Source organism: Oryx dammah, unplaced genomic scaffold (genome assembly GCF_014754425.2).
Source record: "Oryx dammah isolate SB20612 unplaced genomic scaffold, SCBI_Odam_1.1 HiC_scaffold_4, whole genome shotgun sequence".
Classification (NCBI taxonomy): Eukaryota; Metazoa; Chordata; class Mammalia; order Artiodactyla; family Bovidae; genus Oryx; species Oryx dammah.
The window spans coordinates 9,562,926-9,588,885 of NW_024070188.1; the positions used below are offsets into that span (position 1 = coordinate 9,562,926).

The 25,960-nt window shown below is 37.5% G+C and overlaps 1 protein-coding gene across 3 annotated transcripts in view; it reads right to left on the reverse strand.

Moving 5' to 3' along the window:
• Positions 1-19,344: 19,344 nt before the first annotated feature.
• The window catches only part of IBTK (inhibitor of Bruton tyrosine kinase), a 94,409-nt gene continuing 87,793 nt past the window's right edge, over positions 19,345-25,960 (reverse strand). The window contains exons 27-29 of one of the 3 annotated variants that reach the window (XM_040239105.1): positions 21,873-21,944; positions 21,334-21,466; positions 19,345-20,615 (exon numbers count right to left, since the gene is read on the reverse strand). In XM_040239105.1, the coding sequence (XP_040095039.1) occupies positions 20,484-20,615; positions 21,334-21,466; positions 21,873-21,944 (337 nt within the window). In that variant the 3' untranslated portion in view covers positions 19,345-20,483. Of the gene's footprint in view, positions 20,616-21,333; positions 21,469-21,869; positions 21,945-25,960 lie in introns of those variants that run through there. The other 2 variants (XM_040239106.1, XM_040239107.1) reach the window with 2 other exon arrangements.

The following is a 25,960-nucleotide window of genomic DNA, read 5'->3' on the forward strand; positions in this document are numbered from 1 at the left end:
ATCATCCATGTAGCAGCATTGACTATCAAATTGAGGTTTGTTTTTTTTTTAACATCCTCTGTGTACAAGCCAGACTACCACTGGAGATCAAATTAGGTCCTAAGAAAAGATTTAGATTGTGTACCTGTAGCTGACATTTCTAACATTCAAGTGGGGGTGAGTCACAGCTGCGTGTGGGCAGGAGTGTGGAGCTGGGGCAACTGGAGGGGCATGGAGATGGTTCTGTACTAAACTCGCTTCCTGGGATGGGAGGGAAAGGCAGGGAGGCTGAGTAAGACAACCAGCATTTATCCACGTGCCAATTCACAGTTAATGGGAACATACATGCAAGCTGTTGGTCTATCCGTGTAACCTATGAGGCAGAGATGGAAGGAGAGATCAGGTAAACTCTGGGTTACTATCTTGGAAAGTGGACAAGAGAGCAGGATTTTTTTTTTTTTTTTTTTGGTCACGCAGGATCTTAGTTCCCTGACTAGGGATCGAAAGTCTTAACCATTGGACCATGAGGGTTCTTGGTCAGGAAAGTTTTTTGTTTTTTTTTTTTTTTAACTTTTTATCTTATATTGGAGTTCAGTCGGTTAACAACGTGGTGAGAGTTTAAGGTGCACTGCAGCGTGATGCAGCCATATGCATACGTGTGCGTGCGTGCGTCCTTAGTCACTCCAGTGTCTCTTTGCGACCCTATGGACTAACCCACCAGGCTCCTCTGTCCAAGGGATTTCCCAGGCAAGGATAGTGGAGTGGTCACCATTTCCTCCTCCAGGGGATCTTCCCAATCCAGGGATCGAACCCACGCCTCTTGCATTGCAAGTGTACTCTCTACCCACTGAACCACCTGGGAAACATTCTTCCTCAAATTCCCCTCCCATCCAGGCTGCCATATAACACTGAGCAGAGTTCTTGGCCTGGGAAGTTTCTAAACCCAGATCCTTAAATGTACTGACATAGCTTTGTTGGGAGATTGCATTGAGATTTTTTTTTCAAAACTTTTCTTTCTTATTAAAAGAAGAAAGCAAGGACAGTGTCCATGAAGCACAGTGCTGCTCAGAACCCTCCCCCTGTCCAAAGAAACATAATGACTTCAGCTGCCATGTGTGGTTTGAGTCTGCCTAAGTATTGATATAACCGTAACAGTTCTTGGTACAGCAGTGTCTCAGTGCTATAAGAAGTATAGTACTTTGCAGTCATTTCCAAACTGGAAACAGGTTTAAGAAATGGTAAAGGAAAGGAGGTGAAACTCAGGATGCCTTGGAAAAGAAAAGTACCCTAATTCTCTGTGTGCTCTGACCCTTGCTTGATTTCTCCTGTCTGCATTCTCCAACACTTTTCCATGAGGGGTCTGTCCCAGTTGCAGGGCCCTTGCATTCTCCTTCCTGGTGGCTCAGATGGTAAAGAATCTGCCTGCAATTTGGATCCCTCGGTTGGGAAGATCTCCTGGAGAAGGGGATGACTACCCGCTCCAGTATTCTTGCCTGGAGAATGCCATGGACTGAGGAGCCTGGTGGGCTACAGTCATAGGGTCGCACAGAGCCGGACACGACTGAGCAACTAAGCCTTTCCCTCTCGACCCTACCCTGCAACGTGGTGCTGAGTCAGACAGCTGGTACAGGACCCACTGGCTCAGCTTCCCTCTGCCCTCAGAACTCCAGGGCTCTGCTGCATCTCGGGCTGCCCACTCCCCTCTGCAGTTTGGCCTTGTGTTCAGAGTTGGGTCTCTGTCTGCATTCTCCTTTAACGCGTGTCAGTCAGTTAGGCTCTTCATCCTCAAAGCAGATGCTCCATCCCGAGCCTGCCTTCATGGGGCCGGAGCCATGATGATTCTTGCCAAACCATGCCCGGAGCTGGCTCCTGCCCACTCGTCCCCACAACTTGTGGGGCAGATCATCCGGGATCACGGCTCTTGTGTGTTGGCTCCAAGAGCCCAAGTCCCCAGTCTCTGTGCTACTATTTACTGGTGTGTAACTGTATTTACTATTTACTGGTGTGTAACTGTATTTACTATTTACTGGTGTGTAACTTGTCTCCAAGATGGTGACAATAACCGTCCCATCCTACGTGCACTTTTTTTTTTAACTTTTGTATTTTGAGATAATTAATAGACTCAAGAAGTTGCAAAAATGATACAGTCCCACATAGCCTTCAATCAGCTTCTGCAAATTATGATAGCAGAAGTATACCTATCGAGTGACATACAATTTCAGGACAATATACAGTGATGTAGCACATATGAAAACTGACGGTGGTCTATTACTGTTACCTGGACTATGGGCCTAATTCAGCTCCCTTCATTTTTTAACCTGTATGTATGTGTGTGCGTGTGTACCAGTGCATATAGTTTTATGCAGTTTCATACCACGTATAGATTCGCATAATGATCACAGTCAACGCACAGAACTGTTCGGTCACCAGAAAACGACTCCTTTGTGCTTCTATTTCCTGTGCCCCTCTCTCCCAAACACCACTCCCTGCCCCCAAGTCGCCGTCACCTGCCAACCACCAATCTATTTTCCATCTCCATACTTTCATCATTTTGAGAATATTCTAGAAATGAAACCACACAGTATATAATCTGGAGATATTTTCACTAAGCATAAGATCCTTGAGGTCTAGCCAGGCTGTGGCTTGTTATCAGCAGTTCATTCTTTTTTTATTGATGAGGAGTACTCCATTGTATGGATGCGCCAGAGTTGGTTCAGTTGAATGCAGGACAGAGGGTTATTGCTGGCATCTTGGAGACAAACAACACAGTCCTCTGGCTACGTGAGTCGACAGTGGGCACAGAGGCTGAGAACTGTTCACCCAAAATGTGGGAGATGTGAGCTGAAGATTTAAGCTGCATCCAGTATTTTACTATCACACAGAAAGCCACTATGAACGTTTGTCGTGATTTTGCGTGAACATAAAGTTTCACTTCTTTAGGATAAATGCCCAAGAGTGAAATTGCTGGGTCAGATGGAAAGTGCGTGTTTTACAGGAAACTGCCAGACTGTTTCCCAGAGTAGCTGTACCATCGTACATTCCCACCGATAAATAAGAAACTCCATTTCTCCACATCGTTCCTCATTAGCATCTGGTATTATCACTTCTTTTCACTTAAGCCCTTCTAGTAGGCGTATAATGATATCTCACTGTGGTTTTAATGTGTGTCTTTCTAACAGTTAATGAAGTTGAACATGGTTTTGTGTGCTTATTAAGCCATCTGTGTCTTGTCTATGGTGAAATATCTGTTTATATCTTTTGCCCATTTCATAATTGGATTTTTTAAAAATGTTGTTCTTTATATAGTCTATTGTGTGCAGCTTGCCTTTCATCCTCTTAAGTGTCTTTCACAGCACAGAAGTGTTATCTTCTTTTTGTCTGATGGACAGTACTTCTGATGTCATGTCTGAGAACTATGCACCTATAAAAGAAACTAACATGTATTTGTACATGCTTGAGTTGCATAAAGGAACTAGAAGGACAATTAATCTAATAAAAGCGTGGTTATCTGTAGTGGGAACCAGGAGTTGTGGGCAGGAGCAGGAGGCATGTCTCTTCATCTTTTTATATTATTTGAGTTTTTAACTATATGGATATGTTCATTTAAAAAGGAGATCATGGGTTTTGGAGTCAGGTCAGAGTTTTAGTACAGGCTCCAAGATTAGCTGTGGGAGCTTGGGAAAGTTATTTTTTTATGATTTCCATTTTCTCATCTTGTAAAATTAAATGTAAAAATAGACATAATATCTCACCAACTTTTAATGAAGATTAAGTGAGATAATGTGTATGAAAATTTTACTCAGTAAGTAAAATTGACTTATTTAAAGTGACTCAATTATGGGATCGAATTACTAATCATGAACCAAAGAAAGATTTACATTTTAATATAAAATAGTTCCTATTTTTCCTGCTGCATGACAGTTGTCTTTGGTGACGTATTGCCCAGTTTTCTAGGCTTGTTACATTCTGCTGAGGAATGAAGTGCCTGCTTCTGTGATCTCTCTTCTTCAATTAATGCCATTTTGATAAGTAAGCATTTTTAGTGATAATAAGCTATGTTCTTTACCTGAACTAGTACTCTGTAATATTTCATTTGGTAGAAATCATTCCTCTTACTATATAGGTTAAGAGGGCTCAGAGAGGTAAAGTGACTAGCTAGACTGTCTAATTCTAGAGCTTCTATGTCTAACTTTGTTACCAGTGTAATTCAGAATATTCTCTATGGAACTCCAGTCCCTAGGGCTATTGCTAAAAGAGTTCATTGGTTAAGTGATTTTGATATACTGTTAAAAAATAAACATATAAGAGTCCCTTCTTGAGAATTTCCAATTCATTTTAAGAAATTAAAGGTTCTGAAAAGTCCTGTAGTCTTTAACCCAGCATTTCCCAAATTAAATTAGCGAATCGGCGTTTTAGAAATATAAAGAACTAATATGTGGATAAACACCCCTTGGAATTAGCATTCCATAGGAAACATTTTAAGGAATCCTGCACTGAGCATACATTTCTGTCCTATTTTAAAATGCTTGATATTTCTGTAAACTAATTGTATAGTGATACTGAATGTTTCAGCTTCACAAGAACTCCACAAATAGCTCATTTATATGGTGTCATAGCATCTTCCCAAAGAAAATAATAATCCTATGGCAAACTTAGTATATGTATGTATATATGTGTGTGTGTGTATATATATATGTATAAAATATGTATGTACATACTATATATAATATGTCTTTGGTTTATAACAATAACCCTAGAGGAATAGCAAGTTTACACGAACAACTCTGAAGGTAAATGATATTAAAGAGAACACAAATCTCGTTTCTAACAAGCCTGCTTGAATGGTGTACAGTTCTGAAAAGTTTAAGGTCATTTGGAGGGTTCTATTTAACTAATGCAAAATATATGTTGTATAACATACTAGCTTAATTATAGTACTTATTTCCAATATCTCTTCTTATAGGCTCTTAGGACATACCATGTTATATTACATTTCAGTCCCCAGACAGGAGGAGTACACCATATTCTCTGTCTTGAATTCTGCTATCTGTACAGAATCAGAGGGCAGTAGTGGTAAAGAATCTGCCTGCTAAGGCAGGACACACAAAAGACGAGGGTTCGATTCTTGGGTCGGGAAGATCCCCTGGAGGAGGAAATGGCAACCCACTCCAGTTTTCTTGCCTGGGAAATTGCAAGGACAGAGGAACCTGGCGGACTACAGTCCGTGGGACTGCAGAGAGCTGGACGTGACTGAGCGACTACGTGCACAGCACATACGGGAGTAGCTCTTTAAACAGATGTTTGGTGGCGAGTGTGATGCTGATGGCTTTAGATATAGTTGTGGACATACATAAAATATGAAATCATACTAAATGCCTCTTTGCCTCTAAAAGTTTTCCATTTCTAAGGATGCAAAATGAGTCAAATATTCTATTTTATGGTCATAGCATCAGAGTAAAGAGCAAACCCAGACTGGTCACTTTTCCATGGTATTCTTAGAAGGTAAAGGAAAATTCATCTTTTCGCTCCAGCTGAATGTTATTTCCATTTCATTGGCATTGGAGATAAAAGGAATACTAGAGTTATAAAACTTGAGTGTTTTTCTATTTTTATTGACAAGTGCGATTAGTAATTTGTTTGAAAATTATTTTTCAAATGTTTGAATCACAAATTGAAGCCAGTGACATAGGTAACAAACAGCACTTTAGAGATGTAATAGCTAGGAAATTGTTTTCTCTAAAAATTAAAGGAAAATAAGATTTATTTCCTCAAAATATTATGCAAGAAGTTCAGGGCTGAGTTACAGTAATGAATACTGTGTTTATTTTTAATAGTACTGTCTGTAATTTCTACCTAGAGCATACTTTGAAAGGTTCTAAACTAGGACAATTACTAATATTAGGCATAAATTATTTATGAATTGATCTTAAGATGCTCTTATTTTCTATCTTTTTAATAAATGATTTTTTCCACTGAGGATATAGATTACTTCCTCTTCATCCTAAGGTATACAAAACATAATTTTATAATATTCTAGGATACATTGTTTCCCAGAACTTTAAATTGGGTTATTACAATAAGCTAAATACTGGAGTATAGCAAAATTTAGCTTGATTTGAAGTTTATGGCTAGGTTTATAAAACAAAAACAGAACTTTGTTTTTGCTTTCTGAATTTTTAAAGCTACTTGGCTCACAATAAAAAGAAAATAAAATAAATGCACTTTATGTAATTCTGTTTAAACATTTACTCACCTACTGTTTTCATACAGAATGCCTAAAGAAAAACCTAAAAAGTTACCCTTTCCAGTTCTTAAGCTAATAGTTGTGATACAATTCACAACTTGAAAATTCTAAAACGAATGTGCCATCTGTTACTATGAATATGAAAGATAGTGCCTCATGTAGAGACTTTTAATTATATCAAAACATGAAATTTGGACTTTTGGTTACTATCCCAGTAACCTATAAAAAGCTTCTAATTTTTGAATACTTTTAGGATTCACAATTTCTTAAAAGAGCAATCCCAAAGAAGAATCTGGGTCTCAAATCAAACATGAAATTTAAAACCCATTTTAAAACTGCTCAACCTTAATAGAAATCAACTTGAAGCACTCATAAATTTTAACTTTCTTTTTTAACTTTCTGCTTTGGATTTATTTTCTTTACTGACCCAGATAGTCCCTATAGGAAGACCCAGCAATTAATACGCTTATTAGAAAAGAGTTTGTTCAAATCTACTTCTCTGCTACTATAACTGTGTGGCATATATTAGTAACTTAACAGAATCCACAATTTACCTCTCTTCATATAATTAATACATCATCAGTTCAGTTCAGTCACTCAGTCGTGTCCAACTCTTTGCGACCCCATGAATCGCAGCACACCAGGCAGGCCTCCCTGTCCATCACCAACTCCCGGAGTTCACCCAAACCCATGTCCGTCGAGTCGGTGATGCCATCCAGCCATCTCATCCTCTGCCGTCCCCTTCTCCTCCTGCCCACAATCCCTTCCAGCTTCAGGGTCTTTTCCAATGAGTCAGCTGTTCGCATCAGGTGGCCAAAGTATTGGAGTTTCAGCTTCAACATCAGTCTTACCAGTGAACACCAGGGCTGATCTCCTTTAGAATGGACTGGTTGGATCTCCTTGCAGTCCAAGGGACTCTCAAGAGTCTTCTCCAACACCACAGTTCAAAAGCATCAATTCTTCGGCGCTCAGCCTTCTTCACAGTCCAACTCTCACATCCATACATGACCACAGGAAAAACCATAGCCTTAACTAGACGGGCCTTTGTTGGCAAAGTAATGTCTCCGCTTTTCAGTATGCTATCTAGGTTGGTCATAACTTCTTCCAAGGAGTAAGCGTCTTTTAATTTCATGGCTGCAGTCACCATCCGCAGTGATTTTGGAGCCTCCAAAAATAAAGTCTGACACTGTTTCCACTGTTTCCCCATCTAATTCCCATGAAGTGATGGGACCGGATGCCATGATCTTCGTTTTTTGAATAATACATCATAATAGGATTCAAAATTTAGTTTTACTTTAACAAGTCTGAAGTGTACTCAGAGCATTGAAACATACACATTACCGTATGTAAAACAGCCAATGTGAAGCTGCTATATAACCCAGGGAGCTCAGTGTGGTACCATGTGACAACCGAGGGGTGGGATGGGATGGGGTGGGGTGTTGGGGGAGAGGTTCAAGAGGGAGGGGACATAGTTATCCTCATGGCTGATTCATGTTGTTGTGTGGCAGAAGCCAATGCAATATTGTAAAGCAATTATTCTCCAATTAAAAATAAATTAAGAAAAATAAACTATATTCAGGATTAAGAATAAGATTTTTATATATATAAATAAATGTTTGTTACACTCCACCACAGATTTTTTGCCTTAACATAGCTAATACAGTATCTAATAACATAGAGTGAAGACAGATGTCTTATACTTGTATGTCTTCTGAAACTGGGGCTTATTTTATGGAGGAAACTTGGCTTAATATTTCGAACTTTCCTGCTAACCAAGTTCAGGGCACTTGCTTTACACAGTTTCAGATTTTAAGATTAAACACAGGGTAGATCAGTATTTATCCTGAGCAAAAATCAAGTCTGGTTCTCTTTTCTATAAAGCCACCTATCTACTTACTACATTTTTGAGTTTATAGTTAACTTTACAATCTTTAAATTTCATCACTAACTTACACTTGCAGAGCTTAGAAGTCAAACCCTGCTAAAAAGATGAGTGCCAAGAGTGGCTCCCGACCCCAGCTCAGAGGCATCACTTTCCGCTCTCCTGTTCCTCCTTTTTTACTTCCACTTATTTTTAAAACCACTTTATTGAGGTATGATTGACACAGAAAAAGCTGTACATATTTATACAACTTGATGAGTTTGGAAATGAGAACATACCATCAAAACACCACCACCATCATGCTGCTGCTGCTGCTGCTGCTAAGTCGCTTCAGTCGTGTCCGACTCTGTGCGACCCTAGAGACGGCAGCCCACCAGGCTCCCCCGTCCCTGGGATTCTCCAGGCAAGAACACTGGAGTGGGTGCCATTTCCTTCAATGCATGAAAGTGAAAAGTCAAAGTGAAGTTGCTCAGTCGTGTCCGACTCTTAGCGACCTCATGGACTGCAGCCTACCAGGCTCCTCTGTCCATGGGATTCTCCAGGCAGGAGTACTGGAGTGGGCTGCCAGTGCCTTCTCCTCCACCATCAAGGTCACTGACAAATCCCCCATCATGCCCAGTCTCCTCCCACCCCCTTTAATAGTATTTTGCCTGTGTCTCTGAGAATACACGATCTGCGTGTTTTCAGTATATAATCATACTGTTAGCTATAGACACTGTGCTAAAATAGTAGATCTCGGTACTTATTTTTGCAAGGTAAGTTAGTTCTGGCCCTTTCCAGTCCACTGGGGAAAGAACACACACACACACGCCATCTCTCCAGAGAAAGTGAGGCTGTGCTTTGTGGGTTGCAACATGGCAGCGGTTAGTAGAACTGGTGATGAGCCAGCGAGATGCTGTTTTGGGGTCAGCCTGATATTGAGATGGCTTGGGCCATGAGCACGCAGCATACTGATGTTTATTACAAGTCAGTTCTATTGACTGACCCACAATTACTGAAACTTATCAAACTGGATGACCAAGTCTACTCTTTGGGGGAAATTTTTTAAAAACTCAGGTTAGATACCTTGGACCCAGAAGAGCTCAAATCAAAACCAACTAAAAAAGAAGAAAATACTTAAAAGAACAGGGGCTTTATGGAGTTATAATCAACTAATAAAAGTGGAGGCCATTCTACTACAAGTTTGATGGACCCACACTCATTCTGTCTTCCTACCCTGTGAAGCAGTCTTAGAGATATCTCCTGATTTGATTAAAAAAGGAACTGTGTTTGCTTCTTGCTTTTCTTAGCCTTTAGAGATGATTTTCAAGAGATAGGGGAAGATGTCTTTTCTCTATCCTAAAACTAGAAATTCTAGTACACACTAAATCATGCCTACAAAATTGCTGTAAGTAAAAGTTTACAGCACCTTTTTTTTTCCATCATCTCATGTAGAGATGAAATGATTATAGATTCTTTTAATATTTTTAGCTGAATCTTTAAAAACTAGTTTTATTTGTGGCTGTGCCAGGTCTTTGTTGCTGCAAGGGCACTTCCTCTAGTTGTGGTGAGCAGGGGCTACTCTCCAACTGCAGAGCGCAGGCTTCTCATTGCGATAGCTTCTCTTGTTGTGGTACACCGGCTTAGCTGCCTCACAGCATGTGGAATCCTCCCAGACCAGGGATTGAACCCAGTGCAGGAGGATTTTTAGCCACAGAACCACCAGGGAAGTTCCTGGCTTAATCTTTTAAAAGGGACAATATATTTGCCATCTATTTCAAATACCATCTATTTTAAAAGGACTATGTTTACAGGATTTTATTTTTTAGGAGCTTCAAATACAAAAATACTACATTAAGCTCTGTAGCTAAAGAAAAATTTTAAGCATTTGGAAAATCATTTGCATTATAAGTTGATATTAACAACCATTTAAAATATATCCACTTCTTCATTATCTATACAAATTAACTTCAAATTTAAAGATAATTATACTACGTATGGGATCTAAGGACTTCCCAGGAGGCACAGTGATAAAGAATCTGCCTGCCAAAGCAGGCACTCTTGGGACATGGGTTTGATCCCTGGGTTGGGAAGATCCCCTAGAGTACGAAATGGATGGCAACCCACTCCAGTATTCTTGCCTGGAAAATTCCATAGACAGAAGAGCCTGGAAGGCTGCAGTCCATGGGATCACTGGGCATCTGCACACACAGAATCTAAAAAGCTTCCACGGACATTTGTTGTTCAGTCCTTATGTCGTATTCGACTCTTTGCAACCCCATGGACTGCAACACACCAGGCTTCTCTGTCCTTCACTATCTCCCAGAGGTTGCTCAGACTCATGTCCATTGAGTTGGTGATGCCATCTAACCATCTCATCCTCGGTCATCCCCTTCTCCTCCTGCCCTCAATCTTTCCCAGCATCAGGGTCTTTTCCAGTGAGTCAGCTCTTTGCATCAGGTGACCCAAAGTACTGGAGCTTCAGCTTCATCACCAGTCCTTCCAATGAATATTCAGGGTTGATTTCCTTTAGGACTGACTGGTTTGATCTTGCTGTCCAAGGGACTCTCAAGAGTCTTCTCCAGCACTACAATTTGAAAGCATCGATTTTTCTGCACTCAGCCTTCTTTATGGTCCAACTCTCACCTCCCTAGATGACTACTGGAAAAACCGTGGCTTTGACTAGATGTACCTTTGTTGGCAAAGTAATGTCTCTGCTTTTTAATATGCTGTCTGGGTTGGTCATAGCTTTCCTTCCAAGGAGCACGCGTCTTTTAATTTCATGGCCACAGTCACTGTTCACGGTGATTTTGGAGCCCAAGGAAATAAAACCCGTCACTCTTCCTACTTCCTCCCCTTCTTTTTGCCATAGTTTTTTGAATGTTGAGTTTAAGCCAGCTTTTCATTCTCCTTTCACCCTCATCAAGAGGTTCTTTAGTTCTTCACTTTCTGCCATTAGTTACCACTCTAATATCTGAGGTTGTTATTTCTCCCAGCAATCTTGATTCCAGCTTGTGATTCATCCAGCCTGGCATTTCACATGATATACTCTGCATAAAAATTAAATAACCAGCGTGACAATATACAGCCTTATTGTACTCCTTTCCCAGTTTTGAACCAGTCCATTGTTCCATGTGTGGTTCTAACTGTTGCTTCTTAACCTGCATACAGGTTTCACAGGAGACAGGTAAGGTGGTCTGGTATTCCCATCTCTTTAAGAATTTTCTACAGTTTCTTGGGATCCACACAGTCAAAGGCTTTAGCATAGTCAGTGAGGCAGATGTTTGTTCTGGAATTCCCTCGCTTTCTCTATTATCTAATGAATGTTGACAATTTGATCTCTTGTTCCTCTGCCTTTTCTAAACCCAGTTTATATATACATCTGGAAATTCTTGGTTCGTGTATTGCTGAAGCCTAACATGAAGGATTTTGAGTATTACCTTGCTAGGATATGAAATGAGCACAACTGTATGGTGGTTTGAACATTCTTTGGCATTATCCTTCCTTGGAATGAAAGGTGAGCTTTTCTAATCCTTTGGCCCCTGTTTTCCAAATCTGTCATATTAAGTGCAGCACTTCTACAGCATCACCTTCTAGGATTTGAAATAGCTCAGCTGGAATTTCATCACTAGCTTTGTAGCAATGCTTTCTAAGGCCCACTTGACGTCACACTCCAGGAGGTCTGCCTCTAGGAGAGTGGCCACACCATCATGGTTATCCAGGTCACTGAGACCTTTTTTTGTACAGTTCTTCTGTATATTCTTGCTACCTCTTCTTAATCTTTTCTGCTTCTGTTAGGTCCTTACCATTTTTGTTCTTTATTGTGCCCATCTCTGCATGAATTGTTTCCTTGATATCTCAAATTTTCTTGAAGAGATCTCCAGTCTTTCCATTCTATTGTTTCCCTCTAGATCTTTATTTCTATATGCACATAAACACATATAAAACATGGGTGAAGGGAGACTGTAAAACAGAGTATCTGATTACTTAAGAAGTCATGGTCTATCTTGAATATTTGAAATTGAGTTCAGCCCTATAATTTTTTCCACACAGCCTTAGCCTGAGCCATTTATTTTTTATTTTCTAAACAAAGAATAATGGCACTAGGAAACTTTTTATTGAGGTATAACTGACATAAACATTAGTTTCAGGTGTACAACCGAATGACTCAGTATTCACATAGACTGTGAAATGATTACGGCAGATGAACTTAATTAACATCTGTCACCATACCTAGTCACAAAAGTTTTGTACAGTGCTATACATGACACACCATGACTTATTTTTTTTATAACTGGAAATTAGTACCCTTTGGATTCCTTCACCCCTTTTGCCCAACCCTCACCTCCTACCTCTGGCAATCACCAATCTGTTCTCTGAGCTCAGGTTTTTTTCGTGTTTTTCTAAATTACATATAACAGTATATGCCTTTCCCATCTGACTTATTTCACTTAACATAATGCCCTCATGGTTTATCCATGTTGTTGCAAATGGCAAGATTTCCTTCATTTTTATGACTGAATATTCCACTGTGTGTGTGTATGTGTGTGTATCACAGTTTCTTTATCCATCAGTGGACACTTAGTTTATTTCCTTACTTTCACTATTGTAAATAAGGCTGCGTATTTTCATTTTCTTCAGGTAAATACCCGGAAGCAGAGTTACTGGATCGTATGGTAACTTCTTAGATTTTTTGAGGAGCTTCCACACTGTTTTCCACAGTGGCTGCACCAGTTTCTCTCATGCCAACAGCTCACAAGGGTTCCATCTCCACATTCTTGCCAAAATGTTTACTTGATAATCGCCATTCTAACAGGTGTAGGGTGATGTCTCATTATGATCTTGATTTACATTTCCCTGATGATTAATAGTGTTGAGACCTGTTCATGGCCATCTGTTAAGTATTTTTTGAAAAAGCGTCTGTTCAGGTACTCTGCCTATTTTTTAATGTTTGTGTCTTCGTGTTGCTACTGAGTAGTATGTTCTTCGTACATTTGTTCTTTATACATTTTGGCTATTATTCCCTTATCAGATATGTAAGTTGAAAATATCTTCTCCAATTTAGTAGGTTGCCTTTTGATTTTGTTGGTTTCTCTGTGCAGCTTTTTAGTGTGATGTAGTCCCACTTCTTTGTTTTTGCTTCCACTACCCCTGCTCCTGGTGACAAATCTAAAAGACCATCACCAAGACCACCTACCACCTTTTTTTCCCCCCAATTTTATCATTTCACATTTCATTTAAATCTAATCCAGTCATTTTTTATATGACAGTAGTCATTTCATTCTCATGTATATGCTGTCCAGTTTTCCCAACACCTTTTACTGAATGATTTTGGTTCCTTTGTCGTAAATTAATTGGCCATATGTGTGTAGGTTTCTATTTTGTTCCGTTGACCTATGTATCTACTTTTGATTACTACAGCTTTAAAATCAGAAGTGTGGTGCCACCAGCTTAATATTGCTTTAGCTATTTGAGTTCTTTGTGGTTCCATTGAAATTTTAGGTTCTATTTTTGTGAAAAGTGCCACGGAAATTTTGATAGGGATTGCATTGAATCTGTAGATACTTTGAGTAATGTGAACATTTTAACAATAATTCTTCCAATTCATGTGCACAAAATATTTTTTCACTTGTCTTCTTCAATTTCTTTCATCAATATTTTAGTTTTAACAGGCATTTCACCTCCTTGGTTATATTTATCCTGAAGTATTTAATTCCTCTTGGTGCAACTATAAATGGGATTTCCTTAATTTCTCTGACAGTTCTTTATTAATGTGTAGAAGCACAACAGACTTTTATATGTTGATTTCTTACACTGCAAGTATACTAAATTCATTTATTCTAACAGCTTTTCGGTGGAGTCTTTAGTGTTTTCTGTAAATAATATCATGTTATCTGCTAACAGTGAAATTTTACTTTTTCCTTTCCAATTTCAGTGCCTTTTATTTATTTAGCCTAATTGCTCTAGGGCTTCCAAAACTCTGTTAAATACAAGTAGTGAAAATTGGCATCTTTGTTTTGTTCCTGATCTTAGAGGAAAAGCTTTTAGCCTTTCACTGTTGAGGTATGACACTGGCTGTGAGCTTCTCATATAGTACTTTTCCTCTAAACCCATTTTGTTGAGTCATCACAAATGAATGTTGGATTATGAAATGCTCTTTCTGCATCTACTGAGATGATGATTTTTATTCTTCACTTTGTGGTAGATCACATTGATTAGACGTTGAATCATCCTTGCATCCCTGAAATAAATTCCACCTCATCATAGTGAATGATCCTCTTCATGTATTTCTGAATTCAGTTTCATGTTTTGTCAAGGATTTTTGTCTTTATGTTCATCAGGGATATTGGCCTGTAGCTTCCTCTTATTGTGGCATCTTTGCTTGGTTTTACTGTTGAAGTAACATGGCACACATCAGATTCACCTGGAGGCCTTGCTGAAGCACTGATGTGGGGATTCACTCCACACATTTTGGATTCCATAGAATTCGAGTGGAGCCCGATACTTTGAATTTCTCTTAAATTCCCAGTGATGCTGATGTTGCTGATGTGAAGACAATCTGAGAACCACTGATTAGAGATTATCTAGTTTCTTCCCTGCAGTTTAGGAGAAACAGATAGCACTTCTCTCCTCTCCCACAAGTTTTACTTTGTACTGCTGCTTCCATCTTCATCCCCATTCTGCAATTATGTCCTCTTTTCCCAGCACACTCTATAAGCACTGACTTCCCACCTCCTGTTGTCTGGATGCAGAGACTTCCATTTTTTAAAACACAAAACAAGTGCCCTATCTAACCATTATTTCTGTGTCTCATGCATCTATCTATTCACTGCCAAGTTTCTAAATGATATCCTGGAATCAAAACCTCTACATTCTGTTACTTTTCTCCATTACTTGGATCATCTCTGAATTAGTTAAGAGTCCTAGCAAGAAACAGCACTCTCAACTTGGGAAACTATTGAAGGACTCTCTATAAAAGTGTGGTCCCAATGGATACTAGCAGTCACCTGGGCTGGAAACAATGGAAGATCTTCTGCCAGTCCTAGAAGGGAATGGGGGAAGGGAAACCAAATCTGGAGGGAAAATGCTGTGTGGAGAGTGAGCTACCTGAGGAGCTGTGACCTGCCTGAGAGACATACGGCCCATAGCAATACCATGGAGGTAAAGGGCAGGGGAAGAAAAAACTTTTCTTCCTGTCAATATGCCAGTATTTTGCTGGTGTTCCACTGGCTAATATAACCACAAACCAAAGGTTGCCTAATCCTGGCTGGTAAAATCCTAGAGTTTAACCTTATTAAGACATAGTAGAGCGGAGAACAGAGAATGTGTCTGAGGTACGAATAGAATACATCTAGAATCATCCACCCCTTTTGTTCTTCAGCATATTCTTGTCCTTTACTTAGGCAACAAATTTATGTTCTCAATGTAAGAATTATACAGAGTCCTGAAGCTATCATTTCATAAGAGGTTGATATCAATTTAGTCATACTCTTCTCATGAATACAATGGAACTTTCTCCAGGATAGATCATACATATGTTAGATGGTAAGACAGGTCTCAATAAATTTAAAAGACTGAAACAATACAAGATCCAAATTTAACAATTAAATTAGAAATCAACAATAAAAGGATATTGGGGGGAAATTCCCAAATATTTTGAAATTGAACAATATACTTTAAATAATCCTTGGTTCAAAAATGAAATCAAGAAGAAATCAGAAAATATTTTGAACTGAATGAAAATGAAAACACAGCATATAAAAAATTATGGAATGCAGCTAGAGCAGTGTTTACTGGCAAATTTATAGCTTTAAATGCCTATGTTTTAGAAAGAAGAAAGACCTTAAATCAATAATCTAAGCTTAAACATCTAGAAAAAGAACAACAAATTAAGCCTAAAGCAAGCAGAAAAAGGGAAATAATAAAGATCAGGATTGAAACCAAGGATGATGCAGGCACAACAGGGAAAGATCCAAAGGAACCACAAGGTTGGTTCTTTGAACAAAACAATAAGATTAATATGATCAAGGAAAAAAAGAAAAACAGACTACCAAAATCAAGAATGAAAGTGGGGACCTCACCACCAACTTTACATAAATTAAAAGGATAAGAAGTAAATGCTATCAACAACTTTATGCCAACAAACTAGACGATTTAGATGAATTAGAAAAATTCCTAAACATACAAATTATTGAAACTGACTCAAGATATAGAAAATGTCAATAGGTGTGTAACATGTAAAGAGAAAGAAACTGAATTAATAATTTAAAACCTTTCCATAAAATCCATATCCAAATTCCAGGACACAGAAAAAAGGACTACTTAAAACAATCTATGAGGCCATCATTACACTAATTCTAAAGGTAGAAAAAAGCAAAAGAAAACCACAGACCAATATCATGAATTATAGAAACAAAAATCCTCCATGAAATACTCGCAAATCAAATCCAGCACCCCTTTTCCAAGGGGCTGTTAATGGTCCATTTCTTGGTAAATCACTGAACTAAATATTTTTCTCTTGTGCACTTTTGTCTGTGTAATGGTTCAAGTTTAATGATTTAAATACACACAAGAATGAAAAGAGTGCCTATTTCTATGCGTTCAAACTGTAAGTAACAGTAAAAGGACTAACAGAAAAACAAAAATGGCAGAATATGACAAATTCCCTAAAAGGTATAAAGTGTTCAGAGGAAATGGGAACATAATTGATCCATGTATGCTCCTCTATTTTATTTTACTTTTTGAGGTGGTATGAGAAGGAAAAAACAAAAACTTTATAAGAAAAATAGAACTGGGGTTGCATTTATCATGGATGGGTAGAATTTCAATAGGTGAAGAGAAAGAAAAATTTAGGTAGAAATATGCATGGAAAAACTTTAAGCCTGTCTGGAAGAAACACCAGGCCAGGTTTGGCTCTACCACTATATATACATATAGATTTAAAAAAAAAAAAAAAAAACACTGGAAGCCCATGTTGAGCAGAGTATAGAGGGAGTAGCAAGTTTTCAGAGCAGGAAAATATGCTTTTGGGGGTATTATTTTGAAAGTTAAAGAGCTGAATGTCTTGGACCAGGAGAAAGAGAATAGGGTGGCAGTTAAGGGACTCTGGCAGTTAACTGGACCACTTTCTCAACCTTTCAGGAGTTGGCGAGGTCAAAACTATTCATGTTATTTGCCTTTTTCAATCTCAATCTTTCAAGTTTCCAGACATTATATGACTTTTGTTTTCATACCAGATTAAATGTGGAAATAAATATGAGAGTCTAGGGGTCCTCTATTAAACCAGGTGGTAAAGACCTAAACATGAAATACTGAGTTACATATTTTTACGTATGAAAATATAAAACAAGCTCACTGGCGTAATTTTGTTTTTGTAAAACAGTTACATTTTCATTAGAAATGTTATTTATGTTAGCATGCATAGGTTTATGATTTTTTAATGAATTAAAATTTTACAGTCTGTTGTAACTTGCAATACATTTTATATGACAGGTATGTAATCAATGTAAGTGAACGTTGTTTGGGGTCCTCAAAAAATTTAATCATTATAAAGGGATCCTGACACCAAAAGGTTTCAGAACTTACAGGAAGACTTAAGGACATACAACAGAGTAGTACTGATAAGAATGAAGTGAAAAATATTAGATGAAAGATATTGCAGAGACAGAACTGATAGGAGTTGGACAGTAAATGTAGGGGCAAAATGGTGAAAAAGACAAAGAATTCAAAAGTTTTTGACTTAGGAGAATGACAGATTAAGAGAGAAGGAAATAAAAAAGATCAGAAAGTTTGGGAAAGGCAAAACTGAAGAATTCAGCTTTGCCAAGTAACAGCATGTAAGAAAATGAACTATGTATAGGGTATAAGATATAGTTTGATGGTCATTTTCAAGCAAAAGATATACATAAACATTACCATGAATATCTTAGATCACTTGTCCCCAGTTCCTTGGTGAAAGGTTGTGGTAGCTTCTTCTGAAAGTAGCTTTTAAATTGATAATTCTGGAAGCTTCCAGATTATTTTTACTAAGTGTCTTTTAATATGTTCTTAGTCCTGGCTAAATTACTATAGAAAGAGGCAGTCTGGTGTAGCTGTAGGTGGACCAGACTGAAAAGACAGAATTCTCATTATTCATTTTTTCTAGAGTTCACATTCTTTTAATTTATACAATAAAAAGATATACAGGGTAGATCTATTAGGCTTCTTCAAATCTAAAATTATATGGATCGGCTATCAATCCCCTTCTCATGAACTAAAACATACACCCCAGCTTCCAGAAGAGTTACAGAACAAACCCAGATGTTAGCTATTAAGTAGCAATACCTTTCTCAATTGACTGTTATCTACTGTTATTCCTCTTTACAATAAGTCCTAAATCCTAGTATTTTGTCCAAAAATATGACTTTATCTAACGTGTAGACTTCTTGATTTTGCAAATTTTAAGCATATACTGCTCTGACACTTCTATCCCCAGCAGTTCTCTATCCAGTCAACACCTTTCCAGGCTAAGGAGTTCTCCAACAAGTGTTGTCATCAATCTTAAAAACCTCTTCATCCCACCGATCCCTTAAATTGCTCACTTCTGGAGTTTTAAGACTTTCTCCAATTCATAAGAGTAAAGATGAATTAATTATTGTAGGCTGAATAATGTTAGGGGGAAAAACCCGTTACTTCCCTAGGCTTTTTGGTCACAATGTATCAGGCTGCTTTCATGCAATCATTTACGAATCAGTTTATAGCAGTGCTTACCTTTCATTTCAATAGCAAAAGAACTCTTTCCACTCCCGCCAAATGAAGTTTTATATAATACTCTACTATATAAAATAGGTCATAAAGTGCAATTACCCTCAATGAGGTTGGTAAAGACCTAAAACTCCACAGACTTGGTCAGCCCCTGCCCCTCCTTCATATCCCAGCCACTAAAGGCTCTTAGGGTGCTTCCCAGGCAGCATGAAGTGCACCAGGAAAAGCATCACTTTATGGAATCTTTAAAGATGCCACAATGCATGGAAGAATCAGAGGTTCAAATGCAGTAAAATTATTTCAGAAAATCTCTTTACAGCAACATCAATAACACATTACAAAAGTTGTTTTTTCTCAATTTACTCAAACGTATATAAAATAAAATTTTCACAGATGCATTTCAGGAAAACTGCCCTTTCGAGTAGTGGCTACAATACATGATATTAGGAAGAATCACTGGTAATTCCTCCTATAATAGATGTCAGTAGAGTACAAGATATCAAACACACATCAACAGTGAAATGGATCAAGATTATTTTTTATTGCACATTTGCTTACAAGTTTGTTGCTTTGGGCGGAGCTAAAAAGCTCAAGTGTTGTTAATTTCAGCCATATTTCATCAACCTAATTACAGCAATGATTTGCCTGTATGTTCCCCGAGGCTTATTATTTCCCAGAAACATTAACCTCTGCAATTTGTCTAGGCGCCGGAGCAGATTTAACATTTGTTGTTTTAAAAGTTTAACCACTCAAAAACAATCCGAACAGCACACTGTAAAGAAAACAATGCTTCTGTCTGTTCATATAATCCAGGCTCAGAAAATCTGATTATGTAACATTGCAAAGGTAACTATAAGCCAAACTTCTTCCACACTATTCAATTCTTATATGTATAATTAAGCATTTATTTTAGAAAACTTTAACACCTTTAGGAACTGAGTCTTACACAATTAGGCTTTTTATAAGGTCTCCTCTCCCTATCAAAAAACAATCCCCACAATGACTCCTAATTTTATCTTAGACTAAGCTGCTCCAAATAGTTTTATTTCCTTTCCACAATACTCCACAGATTAATGTAAAATGGAGAATGTGGTGTTCAAACTGAAATAACATGGCATTCAAACAGCTCAAGCTTTAAAAATCAGGCTAGAACCCAAAGCCTGATGAAAAAAGACACAAGAAAGGAGACATAAAACTACTATAGCAAACAGAAAATTTTGACCATTAACAGATCAGAAGTAATGGCTGATGCTCCTACTTGAAGCTCATCAATGTCACACTAAAAAAAAAAAAAGGCAAAACTCTTCTAAATTATTTATCCCAAATGAAAGTTATTTTTAATCCATCACTCTTATATTTTATACTTCAATCACTCATTTTTTCCTTTTAAGACTATTCAGAAGAAATAGTTCTACTTAAACTTAAGCTAGTTTTTCCTCTCACACATTTTTACATAAAAGTTACTAAAATCACAATTCTGAAGAATTTGTTTTTCAATTATACAAACATTATATACTTAAAATTCAGTAAAGAAATTATATCCTTTCATATTCTATCCAGAATGATCAGTTACTAAATTTGTATGAACTCTTTTTCCACAGCATTTACTTGTAACAATCACAATTTATGAAACTTGTATCTCAACTCCATGGTGAACTAGCATCCATGCTTATTCCACATAGGTACTGCCAGTGGTCCCTGTGGTGTCCTTTCAACAATGACAAACTCATCAGGGTTGCCAAATGCTTCATAAAAAACCAATAAATCCTGTATTGCACGCTCCTCAATCTGAAAGGAGGAAGAGAAGAAAACTTGGTTTACTCTTTGAATTACCACTTTCTATGCCTGCAATACAGCACAACAGGTATCCTGCAAGAAGGGCTGAGGCCTGAGCTAGAATAATCTGATACCCACCTTTTCCTTGATTTTAATCTTGAGCAGAAGGAAAAAGAAACTGAAGATAGCTGATGGAATCCACTCATTGCAATCTCCCATCCTGTGAGATACTTCCTGTTATTGTACGGGTCATCTAGCTCTTTGAGCTCTTTAGGACAACGATGAATCTTGTCAGTTTCCTAAGCCTAGCTCTCTGGTTTTCAGCTAAGTCTATGGAATCTTAGTGTCTCTCAAATAAGCTCTGTTCTCCTTAAGTTAGCCTGGCTGGGTGTCTGTGGCTTACAACCTACGAACTCTGACTGATACAGAAGCCAGGTGGAGAGCTAGGTAAGGCCAGTTCTCTACTGGTCACTTTCAAAAACTAAAACAGTCCAAAGCATCACCAGTGCTAAAAATATTAGCTTTACATAATTTAATTCTAAATGTATTATCCTAAATACCTTCAATTAATACTTGCCGAATGCTTCAGTTTTGTTTTACACTGCATTTACATTTTAATGTGCTAAATAATGCACCTCTGCAAAGCAAACAGAATTTTCTTAAGACCTAAGAATGAAATACAGTATCTAGTTCTTACCCTGAATTAAACCCAAAAAGGTATGTTACTTACTTGAATCAAAGCCAAGGGTTTCTCTCGGCTTCTGATAAGAGCTGCTTCCTGCTGTAGCTCTTCTTCTACGATAGATGCAAAAGTGACTGGCGCTGCCACAGAAGGAGCAGTCAGTGAAGAAGACAGCCAGGGACTGAGAGAATAGGAACAAAGAGCTTTCAGTCAAATTTTTGCAAAATTCTTGCCAAATTTTTGCACATAAAATCTCCCCTGAAATACTCTTTACCAATGTGGCACTGTCTCCTTGTGACCTGTAACATAAGGGGACCTGGAAGCTTCTGCATTCAAACTTAACAGAATGACAAGGTGAGAAAGAAAACAAGGAGAACTGATGTTTTATCTGAATCAGTGCTGTAAGGTTTGGAAAAACCAAAAAGTGGAATAGAGCAAAGCAATATAACTGAAAATGACTCAGATTGTAGAGCAGAGAGTATTCAGATAACACATTTCTATTTGATACTGTTCTCAATTCTTAGTGTGCTCTCCCAGTGCCAAACCAAGTCTAGCTCTGAGGTCCCAAAGCTGATCGATTAACCTACTTGGGACTGTCCGGAAGTGGTACATCTGAAATGTGGTTGCCTTCTCGTCCTGGGGAACCATGAGTAGAACATCTGCAAAACAAATGCCAAAACTTGAGGTTAAAACTTTTAGTAACATGAGTAAAACTGCTTATTAATAGAAATACAGGGGAGGAATTGCAAGGCTCTGACTTGAGACAGATTAATTTATGAAGTCAGACTTACCTTTGAAATTGTAAATAAAACAACAAAAATCTCTAGATAATTATAAAATTCTGTGTATAAAATACCATGGGGGAAGATCTTACAAGATATGGGGTCTGTTCTTCAGAAACAGAGTCGCAGATGTAGAAAACAGACTTCATGGTTAGCAGGGGTAAATGGGTGGGCGAGGGACAAACTGGGAGATTGGGACTGATATCTACACTACTGTATATAAAAGAGATAACCACGAAGGACTTACTGTGTAGCACAAGGAGCTTTACTCAATACTTTGTAATGACCTATATGGGAAAAGAATCTAAAAGAGTGGGTATATGTACAACTGATTCACTTTGCTGTATACCTGAACTAACACAACACTAAATCAACTACACTCCCCAAAACAGGTCTGTTTCTAATAACATTCATATAGCCAATTTATTATAAAAAACCAAACATTAGGAAATAGACAACTCTATGAAGAATGTTTTACATTAATAACATTTTATGAATAAAAGTGACAGATTAGCACAAAGCTTCAAAACATATAAAAACATGATAGTCAGCAGCCAAAGTCTGTGAGTGACTATAATAGATAGTATAAATACTGTGAGCAACAAAAATACAGAAAATGCTTTGATACCCCAGAGATTATAGACAGGACAGAAATTTGTTTTATTCAAGTACAGATGACATGCAATGTTAATTACTGCTTACTGCTGTTCAGCAAACTGATTCAGTTATACATATCTATACATTTCGCTTTTTAAAAACATTGTTTTCCATTGGACACTGAATACAGTTTTCTGTGCTATACAGCAGGCTCTTGTTTATCCATTTTATAAGTAATAGCTTACACTTGCTAACCCCAACCTCCCACACCATCCTTCCCCCACCCCTCTTCTCCTTGGGAACCACAAGTTTGTGCTCTATGTCTGCGAGTCTGTTTCTGTTTCGTGGATAGGTTTGTTTCTGTCACAGTTTAGATTCCACATATAAGTGATACCACATGATATTTCTCCTCTGTCTGATTTACTTTATGATAGTCTCTAGGTCCATCCATGTTGCCGCAAATGGCATTATTTCCTTCTTTTTTATGGCCGAGTAGAATTTGGTTGCATCTATGTACCTCATCTTCTTTACCCTTTCCCCTGTGATGGACATTTAGGTTGCTTCCATGTCTCGGCTGTTGTGAATAGTGCTGCTAGGAGCATAGGGGCGGCATGTATTTTTTTTGAATTACAGTTTTGTTCAGATATATGCCCAGGAGTGGGGTTGCTGTGGTAATTCTACTTTCAGTTTGCTGAGGAACCTCAATACAGTGGCCACACCAACTTACACTCCCACCAAAACTGTAGGAGGATTTCCCTTATTCCACACTCTCTCCAGCATTTGTTATTTGTAGACCTTTTAATGACGCCCATTCTGGCTGGTATGAGGTGGCACCTCATTATAGTTTTTATTTGTAGTTCTCTAATAATTAGCAGTATTGAGCATCCTTTTGTGTGCCTACTGGCCGTTTGTATGTCTTGCCCATTTTTATCTTGTTGAGTTTTATGAGTTGTTTATATATTTTGGAAATTAAGCCCTTGTCAGTTGCATAGTTTGCAAAATATTTTCTCCCATTTCATAGGTGATCTTTTCAGTTTGTTTATGGTTTCCTTTGCTGTGCACGAGGTTTATTTTTATTTCTACTGCTTTGGGAGACTGACCTAAGAAAACATTGGTATGTTTATGTCAGAGAATGTCTTGCCTAAGTTCTCTTCTAGGAGTTTTATGGTAAAATGTCTTATGTTCAAGTCTTTAAGTCATTTTGAGTTTATTTTTGTGTATTTTTGTATATGGTGAGAGGGTGTGTTCTAACTTCACTGATTCACATGTGGCTGATAGAATAGAAATTTAAAACACACTAAGAACTCACAAACTAGATGATGAACCAAGATATAAAATGACATAACAGAGAAGAATTTAAGAAAACAAACTTAAAGGTCTACTGACTGTAAAGACTAAAACAACCAAATAGATTTGGTCATCTGAGAAGGCCTCACAGAGAAGACAATAAAAAGGGTATAGAATGAGGGAGGTACGAAGCATTCCTGTAAGGAGAAAAATGAACAAAGGAACTCTGAGAGAGCCCTAGTTGTGGAATTTTATGCTTAGAAAGATACCTAGAAATTACTTAGATTAATTGATTGCCCTCTTTCAGCAATAAGTACATTTAGGTCTAGATGGGCTTTACAACAGGAAGTCAAACAGATTAAGAATAAATGGGGCCTAAAATACTGACTTTCTGATTCATTTATGCACATTTATTGGGTATATGTCAGTACTATGGTACTGAAAATCAGGTTATAACCCAGTTCTCTTCACTCTGGTAAAACATTTTTTTAAAGGTATTTAAGTAATGATAAAGCAATGGAGAGTAGATAATTGATATTTATATCAATATGTACCAAGTACTATGGACTCACGGGAGAAATTATATAATATGGAGAAGGGTGTATACACTATGGGCTTCACTGAGGAAATGACGTTAAAGCTGAGGAGAGTGGCACCGAGATGAGGCTTGATTGTACAAATACAGGGAGTAGTTTAAGACTGTTGGCTTAAGTAAAGATAGGTTGTTTTCTTCAATGAACTGAATGACTGGGTTAAGAGATTAAGAGGGAAATAAAGTTAAAATGAAACAGGAGGGTCAGAGTACAAATGCACTAAGAATTAAAATGTTTAAACCTGATGTGTGTGTGGGCAAACAAATTTACTGAGTCTATTTTCATATACATTATCTCACTTAATCTTTCTAATACTCTGAAGAAAGTACTTATTGTTCCTATTATATTGATTAGGAAACTATTAAAAATACTCAAAGAATATTCAATAATTTGCCTGATTATCAAGCTGGGTAAATGGTAAAGACAGAACTCAAATCCAGGATTTTTCACTCAAAATGCAGAGTATTTTCCATACACTGTAGCACAGTCCATTACAAGGATCTTCTAATTCTTTAAGGACTGGTTCAAATATCACCTTTTCTCTCTGTGAACAGAACTGAATATAAGGACTAAAGTATCTTGTATAGGTCTTGTTAAAGCCAAGCAATCAGAACTTACTTAACATTATATAATTTATAAAGTACTATCATGTGAATTACCTGATATAATCCTTGTAACAAACCCATATGATAGGCATTACTGTTCTCACTTCAGAAAAGTTCACAGTGGACTGCTGTAAGAATTATACCCAACTCAAATCTGTTTTGTAAGATGTTAGAATTGTTTTCATTAATGATTTTCCAATGGATAACGTCATTAATTATAAATTTACTCAAACATCTTTATCAAAATTTTATCTTAGAATGAAGTAAAATTGCTAAATAGAGCTATGACTAAACAAATACAAAGAGAGTATAAGCTTTCCAATAATAAATAACCGCATTATTAAGCCTCAGGTATTTGTAGCATAGAACAGACATCCCAACAGATAATCTTATAAAATTTAGCCTTCTGGAAATAAAAGCAACATAAAAGGGCTGGCTAAAATCTTTCAAAGATTTTTGTTCAAAGTGAAGAACATTAATCTTGCCAAATTTAGACTTCAAGAGAAAAACTTACTTTTTGCTCACATGGTTGACAATTATTAAAAATAACTTTGTATTATCACAATTACAAAGATTTTATATAAAATTAGAGCTGATATAATGATTTTATCTCACATGTAGTTTTCCTTACTAAGTAGAAATGCAAGATCACATTTTCTGCCTAGAAGCACATAAGGGGGTATTTAAGTGAAAGGAAAATGAAGGAAAACACATTAAAATGAAAAAGAACACGGAAGTAACAATAAACAAAAAGTGCATAAACCTCTCTTTTCACATCAGTAAGTAACTTTGCCATTCTTTTATTAGCTCC